At 41.5% G+C, this 10,057-nt stretch overlaps 1 protein-coding gene across 1 annotated transcript in view; it reads left to right on the top strand.

Moving 5' to 3' along the window:
* Positions 1-8,565, top strand: part of TSPAN7 (tetraspanin 7) — a 217,464-nt gene extending 208,899 nt beyond the window's left edge. Inside the window, exons 7-8 of the mRNA XM_032795761.2 lie at positions 7,136-7,208; positions 7,530-8,565. Coding sequence (XP_032651652.1) covers positions 7,136-7,204 — 69 coding nt within the window. The 3' untranslated portion in view covers positions 7,205-7,208; positions 7,530-8,565. The remainder of the gene's footprint in view (positions 1-7,135; positions 7,209-7,529) is intronic.
* The last annotated feature ends 1,492 nt before the right edge of the window (positions 8,566-10,057 follow it).

Here is a 10,057-nt window from a genome sequence, read left to right as displayed (position 1 = left end):
ATGGTAATACCGATTTCAGCGCTACTCCTCTCGTCGGGGAGGAGTACAGAAATCGGTTTAAAGAGCCCTTTATATTGATATAAAGGACCTCATTGTATGGACGAGTGCAGCGTTAAATTGGTTTAACGCCGCGAAAATTGGTTTAAACGCGTAGTGTAGACCACGCCTGTAAAGATGTGGAGGTTTATAAAGACTTTTTGGCTAGCTGATTTATGATAACCAAATTGCTCCCAAATGGCATAACCATGCTTGACCAAGTAAGTGACAATTAAATCTTTGTAGCATCCTATACCACCACATATGTTGTTTATACTGTTTACTCAAGATCCTTAATTCTTTTTTCCTAGTCTCTCTCTGTTTTTCCTGCCCTCCCCTCATTAAGTACATTTGTTATCAGTGGAGCCATTTGTATGGGCAAATCTTAGTATATCCAGAAATGCTGTACAAAGTCCGTTTATATAAAGGCTTGCCCCTTTTATGACAGGCTCTGTGAAATACACAAGTTTATGTGATGGTAACATGACCCCTTAAAGGTATGAAACAGCATTTGGGCAGTGCCAAAGAGAAATAAATAGCCTGAAGGTCAGAAGATGCACACACATGTAATCTGAATTTCAGTGGAAAGCCAGCCTGTTGCTTTCTGCAGGCTGGATTTGAGTAAATTTGTCTCTTTAAATGTTCATCTTGTGAAATAAACATGTTGCCATATCCTGGGAAGTACTGTAAAGCTGAACATTGTCATTACTGGAAGTGCATACAGCATCTCTGAAACACAACAAACTTCATCGATATTGGGAGTTGTCTACTACGTTTTATGGCATTTTATTTGTCAGAGTTCTGCTTTAAAATGACATCTCCTCCTCCTGCCCTTCCCTTCATCCCAGAAATCTAATGCAGGAAGAAAGTTGTGGTGGGGGATGATTACAATAGTGATCTGTGGCCCAAATTTGGTATCAGTCAGGTTTTAAAAGAGAGATTATGTACTGCCTGCTCTCCCCTTACAGCTCCCAGTCTGCTTCCGTAACCCCTGCCCCTGACCGCCCCCTGCCACTCCCTCCCCGGGACCCCTGCCTCCATGTTTCCCACCCTGATCCCTATCCATACCCCCGCCTCCTGACCACCACCTCGAACTCCCCTGCCCTCTATCCAACCCCCCCGCTTCCTGCCCCCTTACTGCGCTGCCTAGAGCAGTGGTGGCTGGCAGTGCTACAACCACGCCAACCAGAACACCAGGACAGGCAGCCACGCCACCACACAGTTCAGAGCACCGGGTCAGGCAGAGGCTCTGCAGCTGCGATGCCCGGACGCCCAGAGCATTGCGCCGGCGGTGCAGTGAGCTGAGGCTGTGGGGGAGGGACAACAGCAGGGGAGGGGGCAGGGGCTAGCCTCCTGGGCCGGGAGCTCAGGGGCCGGGCAGGAGGGTCCCACGGGCTGGATGTGGCCCACAGGCCATAGTTTGCCCGCCTCTGTTCTATTACCTTTTGAAACCTAAGATCATAACTCATTTGTGTATGTATGTTTACCTGCTTTAACTTTGTAAATAAGTCTTGTTTCCTTTTTAATAAATCTGCATATAGTTTATTGTAGGATTGGCTACAAGCATTGTGTTTTTTGTGAGATCTGAGGTGCAATTGACTAGTCCTTTGGGACTGGGAATAATCTGAATATTTCTGTGATTCTTGGTCCAAAGGACCATCCATTTCTAAGATAGGCTCACCTTGGTGGCGAGATAGATCAGCGTATCCAAGGGGACCGTCTGTGACTCCATGTTAAGGCTGTTCTGGTTCCTGAGGACTTTACACTTAATAATTAATTGGTGAAAACTAAGTATAGGACAATCCTGCTTCTTAACAGTCTGCCCTGTTGACACTCTCTTGACACACTCTTGAGCCGCTAAAGGACTGCCTTTGTGATAGATGGTGCCTTACGTCGAGAATCACAGCAATATTTAGGTTATTCCCAATCCCAAAGGATCAGTCACTTTCCCCTAGATTAATTACACCCTAGATCTCACATCAAAGACAATGCTTGTAGCTAATCCTATAACAAACTATCTAAAGATTTATTAACTAGGAAAAGGAAATAAGTTATTTACAAGGTTAAAGTAGGTAAACACACACGCATCATTGAGTTACTGTCTTAAGTTTCAAAAGTAAGATAGGCTTCCATAAGCCGTCCCTTAGCGCTTCCCAGGCTAAACCCGAGTGATCTCCTGCTTATGCCTAGAAAACATTGCCCTTGAGTCCAAACAGCATAGCGATGCAGTTTCTTCTTGTTAAGGGTTTTTATCCCATTCCAATTCTCTGACCTGCCAATTCAGCTGATGGGAGAAACGCCTCTTTATTGGGGGCAGAGAGCAAACAACAAAGTCTTTTGTCTTCTGATGATCTACAATAGTGCGTCTAGTGGTGATGGGCCTTATTTGTTGGGCAGAAGGTAACACCTCCTGTTGGAGACTAGTATTTCACACTGGTTAGTGCTTATATCATCTGCGTCATCTCACTGCTTAGTGTTCCTCCCCAGTCTGGTGATTTACAGTTACAGAGCATACACGTAAATATTACCTGATAACATGGGATGCAGATGATATAAGTGAGATTAATGCATCCAGCCCCTTACAAGCATTTCATAAAGTCTAATCATATTCTTAGTATTGCTAAAATAATTATTAGAATTATAACACATAGGTGAGGGACGCTGATTCCAGCTATGCATTTGTCAGTGTTCGTTTGAGACAAAGGCCCCCTTGGCATAAGCTGGCACCTGGTCTGCCAGTGTAACTCTGACAACTGCAGAGATCTCACAGTGGTGGTCTAAGACCTTGTAAAAGCGTTTGATGAATATGTGCAATTTAACAATTTCTCAAATAGCGACTCTTGCTTACTCTGGACACAGCTAACGTCCTGCTGAGGGGGAAAATAACATCCATCTCATAGTACCAAGAAAATACAGCAAAATTGGATGTGCACGCAAAATTAGCCATTAGAAGATCAGTGAGGAGCTGATTAGGGTCTGGGGAGGAATTAGTTTAGTGAAAATAAATAGGTCCGAACCCACGATCAGCATTGCTTAGTGTTTTTACAGTGAAAAAGATAATAAAGCACAGAAGGAACTATTGTGTCAACTGAGGAAAAAGAAATAAACCCAGAAATACCACAAGCATTAAAAAGTAATGGGAGGGACAGCCACAACCCAGAGCCCACTGGGAACATTTTGTTCTGTTCTTTATGTCTACGTTTCTGTAACTCTGTGGGAAACACATGTACAACTCCCCAAAAGTGAGACTGAGTTAAAACAAAAATCACAGCAGGAAGTAGCAACGGCAGCCTCAGTGGCCCTTGGAGTGGTAAAGCTGCAGCACATTGATGGTCTCCCAATAGGATTTTACAAACTGCCATGTTGATAATATCACCCCCATAGTGACTGGAGTATTGGGCTGTAACGCACAGCCAGATAACACCAACCTCGCTATTTGCCCAAGGGAAGGAGGGCTCCTGAGTGAGTGCTCAAGCTACAGCCTAAACTCCCTTCTTTAACATGGACCTAAAAATATTTGTTAATAGTTACAGTGTCAATAAGGTGAGTTGTTGATATAGGGAGGGATTTCCAAAGCTGAGATGGGGATTTGGATGGCCAAATCCAATTAATTTCAAAATCCCACCTGAAAAGATCAAGTACTGGAGGTTGTATCAGGACCATGTTGGGTGCGTCATCCATGACCTGCACTCCGTCTCGTTTATACCTGAGCTAAGATTAATACTGTCACCTGATGCTAAAAATGCATTATACTAGTTAGAGTTCATGGGAGTTAAGGCCATTTTATAAAATGAATCTTGACAATGTGAGACTTGAGCAATGAATCTTGACAATATGAGACTTGAGCAGCACTGCTGATTGCTGGATCTTGCCCAAACATCTTTCTGCTTAATAGGGCACATGTTTGTGACACACCCTGTCCTAATCAGCATCTCTTTAGAGCCCTGATAGGGTATGATTCAGACATCTCCAGCATTTTAATAGGAAAAGGTGGTGATGGTGGGAATCTAATCTAGCCACATGCACACATTGATGTGCTTCTGTTTTTCGCCAACCCAAATGTCCTCATGCCAATAGTATGAAATGTTGTGGCAACTAGAACAGTATGACTGGACTGAAAGCTGATATTGCTACATTTTACATTCCAGATTAGCAGACATCACTATGAAGTAAGTGATGCGTTGCTGAGTTGTCCTTTTCACAGTGACGTCCCAAGATTTTCAACATTTAAGGAGGCATAGTGCTCTTAAGCATATGTGTATACATTCGTTCTCGAGGGTTATAAATACTCACTCTGGGAAGTAACACAAGTTTGGGATAGTGTAGGGACCAAACAATCACCTTGGTGGGAAAGATGAATGTTGTTACAATGATCACTATACAGGGAGCCTTAATTATGTAGTAAACTAATTAACAATCCTGAGTGTAAGTTTTTAAACAGAATAATGAGCTAGTTTGGAAGGGTAACCAGCCAGGGGATAGGTAAGTGGACTCCATGTGGTTCAAAGAAGAAAGGAAGGCTTTCATTGCTAATAAGTTTTGTCCACATTCTGAAATCCATTACATTGATATCCTTCACATGCAGTAGATAGAAATGTTCAAAGGGAACTGCATGGTGCCCCTAACTTAAAGGATGCCCCAACAGGCGCAAATGAATGAGATGGATCAGTTTTGACACACTACTCTGTGGCAAAAATGTGTTTGTAATTATTTGAAACAAAGTAAAATGGTTGATGTTTCAGCAGCAGTGTCTCTTCACGTCTGCAAGTGGTTATGAACTGTAACAATCTTTATATGCTCAAAATTGATAGACCACCACAGCTATGAAAAGTGTGGTTATTAATGTGATTGGTATATGCAGAAAAATATTAATAAATTATGATGGTCAAATGAATAAATTACCAGAAAGTTATAAAAACCCATCTCCTATTCCAGGGATCCATTTCCAATAATCTCCTACTACACCTCTACCTTGATATAACACTGTCCTCGGGAGCCAAAAAATCTTACTGCGTTATAGGTGAAATTGCATTATATCGAACTTGCTTTGATCCACCAGAGTGCGCAGCCCTGCCCCCCCGGAGCACAGTTTTACCTCATTATATCCGAATTTGTGTTATATCAGGTCGCGTTATATTGATGTAGAGGTGTAATTTGTTATTCTCACTGTTGTGCATATTGTGCACATTTTAAGGAACAAGTGAGGGTTGTAAGTTGAGTGAAGTCTGAGTGAGAAGAATTACATGGCAGTGAGAACCACCTAGATCGTCAGCTCTTCATTTCCAAATGTCTTAACTTTATTTTTGAAATTGTATAACTTCTGTAAAGAAAGGGAAATGTAGGTTTGGGGCATTAGCTGGACCACACTTCAACGCACATTTAACTCTGACTCTTATTAATAAAGTTGCATGTTTAAGAACGTATGTTTAATTAAAATGTCAGCTGTACGTACTCACTGTGGGATCTAGAAGTTACGTTACTTGCTGTCCTGGTTATTCAGAATCATCAGTAATAAAGGTACTGCCGTACAAATTCTGCCTTTCATTATCCCTATGCCAGTCCCCCATATCTTTCAGTGATGTTGCTCATTAGTAGTAACAAGCCCAGGGATCTGTTCTAGGTCCAATGTTATTTAACATCTTTATTAATGGCCTGGATGTAGGTATAAGAAGCATACTGATCAAGTCCTCAGATGACACAAAGCTGGGGACGGCATACACTTTAGGGGATAGAACTTAAATTCAAAAGGATCTTGATAAACTGGAGAACTGGGCTATAAGCAACAAAGACAAATGTAAGGTGCTACGTTAGGGAAGGAAAACCAAATACACAAATACAGAACAAGGGCTAACTGGCTTGTCAGCAGCACTGCTGAGAAGGATCTGGGAGTTGTGGTGGTTGACAAGCTCGACATACGTCAGCAATGTGATGCTGTTGCAAAAAAAGAAATGCAGTTTCAGGTTGCATTAACAGAGGCATAGCATACAAGTCACAGGAGGTGATAGTACTGCTCTGCTTGGTGCTAGTAGGCCTTAGCTGGAGAGCTGTGTCCAGTACTCCAGTCACCAATGTATAGAAAGGATGTAGAGAAACTGGAAAGGATCCAGAGGCGAGCGACAAAGATGATCAAAGGGATGGAACACAAGCCATATGAGCAAAGGCTGAAGGAACTGGATAGCTTTTCATTTCAAAAAGAGGAGACTAAGGGGAGAGGAACATGATAGCGGGCTTCAGATACTTAAAAGGCTGCCATAAAAAAGATGGAGAAAAATTGTTCTCTCTTGCCACAGAGAGCAGGACAAGAAGTAATAGGCTACAGCATAGCAGATTTAGATCAAATCTCAGGAATAGCTTCCTAACAGTGAGACCAGTAGGCCAATGGAACAGGCTGCTTCTGGAGCTTGTGGAATCTCCTTCGCTGGTGGTTTTCAAAAGGATCCTGATAGCCATCTGTCTTGGATAGTTTAGAGACAACAAATCCTGTGTCTTGCCAGGAGGCTAGACAAGACCCTTGCAGTCCTTTCTAACCTATGGTTCTATGATTCTATAACCAAGTGAGATCTTGACATTAGAATTCAGTCAATAACTTGATACATGTGCCAGAATAGGATTCAACTCACTCTCCCTCAGCTTTGCTGACCAGGGAGTGCAAACAGGAGTAAAAAGTAGTGAAAACATATTTAGTTACCAAAGTAGGCAGATGGGACTCTGATTACAAACAGGAGGAAGATCTGATGAAGATGGAAGTGCCATTTTTACACCACTTTTCAGATTAGAGCTTGACTTAAGATGTGGTAGTAATTCTGGGGGGTTCGTAATAGCTCAGGAGTGTAAACGTTTGCTTTCCTATAACATAACAGCACATTTCAGTTTTCTAAAAAAGGTACCAAAGATTCCATTTGGCAAAGTCACTATGTATCTAGGGTGACCAGACAGCATGTTTGAAAAATCAGGATAGGGGTTGGGGGGTAATAGGAGCCTATATGAGAAAAAGCCCCAAATATCAGGACTGTCCCTATAAAATTGGGACATCTGGTCACCCTATATGTATCACAATGACTCTTAACTCCTTGTCTGTTTTTTTTTCCCCGTCAAATAGTTGATTGGAATGCTGCTGGCATGCTGTCTGTCCCGATTTATCACTGCCAATCAGTATGAGATGGTGTAACAAGGTGAACCATTATCTCTTTGTATACAGTGTGCTGGCCATAAGGTATTTCAGTAGCCATGCTCTGCTGTACATTTGTTCATGATAGTAGATTTTGGGTATCTTATGTTTTTATCAAGAATGGGGCCTTTAGCTGTGGGTTCTGCCTCCCTCCACCCCAATATTTTGCCTGGTGGAAAGAGAGGAATTGCAGCATTGCTTGAACATATAATTTATGAATATTTTGTTACCTCTGAATTTATTTTTTTTTAAAAAAGAAAAAGTTCTATTGTGAAGCTTGTTAGCAGCTAAAACAATTCATCTCTTTTTCTCTCTCCTTCCCTAGTCTTTCAGAGATGTGAAATACAGAGCCTCTCTCAAAATCAGGAACTGCAGCAATCTAGGAAGACTTTAAAGAATGTTAGAGCACACTCTCTCGCACATGCGAGCATACACACACTCCCCCCATCTTCTAAACTCTGTACCATGTGTAGTGTACCATTCCGTGAAGTACTATGGCACCACCAACAGTAGCTTGAACCATTCAACATCCAGTACTGTGCACTCCATCTTAAAGGCTCTGCATATGATGGCACTGTATGTATGTTCTTGGTCATACAGTAGTTGCGTTGTACGTGAACAAGGGTAATCCATTAACAGCATCGATCAGGCTGTGCATGTAGTGACTGGAGGGCAAAATTAGCCTTTCACCATGGGTAATAAGTGTTGCACACGTTCATTTAAACCAGTATATGAAATATATATTCTTTTGCTTTACTAAATCTTAGTTTCTTGTTTTGTTTACTGCTTTACTAAGGTTTTCCTCTTCTCGCCACAAATGCCCCCGTCCCCCAAAACACAAGAAATCAGTAATATAACATAAAGATACTTGAAAAATAATGCTATAATGTTGTGCTTGAAGGGAACTGTTATTCCTGATGTTCTACTAATCTTTGATTCTTATTCAATGTTGTATGCCTAGTGCGTATGCCAGTAGACTTTGTCTAGTGCATTTTGCCTCTGAACCTGAACCTGTGTAATACTGTTATTAAGCTGTGTTGTTGCTTACTGTGAAGGCAGTAATTTTGCTTCTTTTATTTTTTTATTAGATACCTCTGAACTAATCAAATTGTGCTGTAATGCGGCCTTCATCCTTTTTTCTATTTTCTTTTTTTCCCCATTGATGTTACAGCCACCAAATATATTCTCAAATCAATCAAAACAAAAACAAGCATACAGAATATTTTAGGGGGAAGCAAAAGTTTAAAACCTTTTTAAAAAAAAATAGGAATTTTTTAATAATGCCTCTGTCTAGCATGCCAACAAGAATGCGTTGATATTGTATTTGTGAGATATGTATTAATAAATGGAACTATTACAGATTTCTATCTGCTTCACTTTTGTTCTTCAGTCCTAACACAACTCTCAGGGAGAAGTAAAACAGAGAGGGCATCATTATTTAGAATTATGTGTATTTTAAGTTGTGACTTGCTTATGAGGCAAATAAATATTGCCTTGGAAGGAGGTAGTAGCTGAAATTGTTTCAAACTTTTGGCGAAGCAAACTGTGGAATAAGTGGAAGGGTTTTCTTTGGGCTGAACACATACCCTCTGCTTCACAATTACTCCTTTTGTGGCTGGTAAGAAAATCTACAGTGTTCAATGATCCTGGTCCTTTATGCTGCACACTATTATGGTGTTAGGAATTCCCTTAGGTTTGTTTTTACATAGCACTGACTCTGCGACCTTTGTGGAAAGGTATGCACTTGTCTCTCGGCCTTGGAAGGGTCTCTCTCCATGTGAATATATGGAGAATTTAGGGCCTGACACAAAGCCCATAAAAGTCAGTAGTAGTTTTCCATTGACTACGATAGGCTTTGGTTTGGGCACTAAACCCCCTTAATCTAAAACCCATTGAAATCAATAGGAAGACTCCCATTGATTTTGCTAGGCTTTTGTTCAGGCCTTAAATCGGTAATTTACCTGCAAGTTGAGAAGACAATTTAGCCCCCTTTGTTACTTGGGTAAACAAGCAAAATAAAGGAGGAAAGCTGTAGCATATGTGGGCATAAACTTTCAAGCCTTTCTGAAAAGTACCATCAAATACATGAAGTAATTGCGCAGTGCCTCAGCCCTACATTGCAGACCCAGCGATGAACAGCAGTCTCTTTAAACTATAAAGGCATGTCTTTCTGTAAAGCTTAATAACAGCAGAGGCGTTCAGTATTGTGCATGCATATACAACCCCCAGAATTACATGTGCCTTTGCTGTGTACCCTTTGCATATGCACCCAGGTATGGAAACTCTTTTGCTCTGACTAAATTCCAGGAAGATAAAACACCACTGAGTGACTTGCAGGTAGTGCAAAAATATAGCTGGTTATTGTCTCAGAGCTGCCATGCTGACCGGTTAAGGGCTGAGTTTGAACCTAGATAACACACATTAGGCTTTACTCAAACAAGTTGCAAAATGCCACAAACTGAAGTCCAAGTGCAGGGTATTATTTTTGGTTTCCACATCCCCTCAGCTGAAAGAATAAGGGAACATCTGGACAGATCTTAGATTAAACAGACATATGTGTTAAATGTATGCTCTGGCTGCACCTTCACAAAAGCACTGGTACTGCTATAAACACAACCACCAGGACTCCTTGGCAGAATACAGACCCTCCTTCTGCCTCTTGCTTGTGTTTTCTTTCCCCTTAGCAGCAGGGACACTAGACTCCCTAATTAGTATGGAATAAACCATTCGAAGCATGTTTTAAGTGAGATCTCCAGGAGAATCCTGTAGACTGCAGCTCATTACACTGCCTACTCTGGTGCCTGCATTGGGGATCAGACTCTGATACCAAGTTCTAAGCAGGGCTGGTGCAAC

The sequence above is a fragment of the Chelonoidis abingdonii genome, chromosome 1, assembly GCF_003597395.2.
Source record: "Chelonoidis abingdonii isolate Lonesome George chromosome 1, CheloAbing_2.0, whole genome shotgun sequence".
In the NCBI taxonomy this organism is placed as follows: domain Eukaryota; kingdom Metazoa; phylum Chordata; order Testudines; family Testudinidae; genus Chelonoidis; species Chelonoidis abingdonii.
This window is presented reverse-complemented; position numbering and strand designations above follow the sequence as displayed.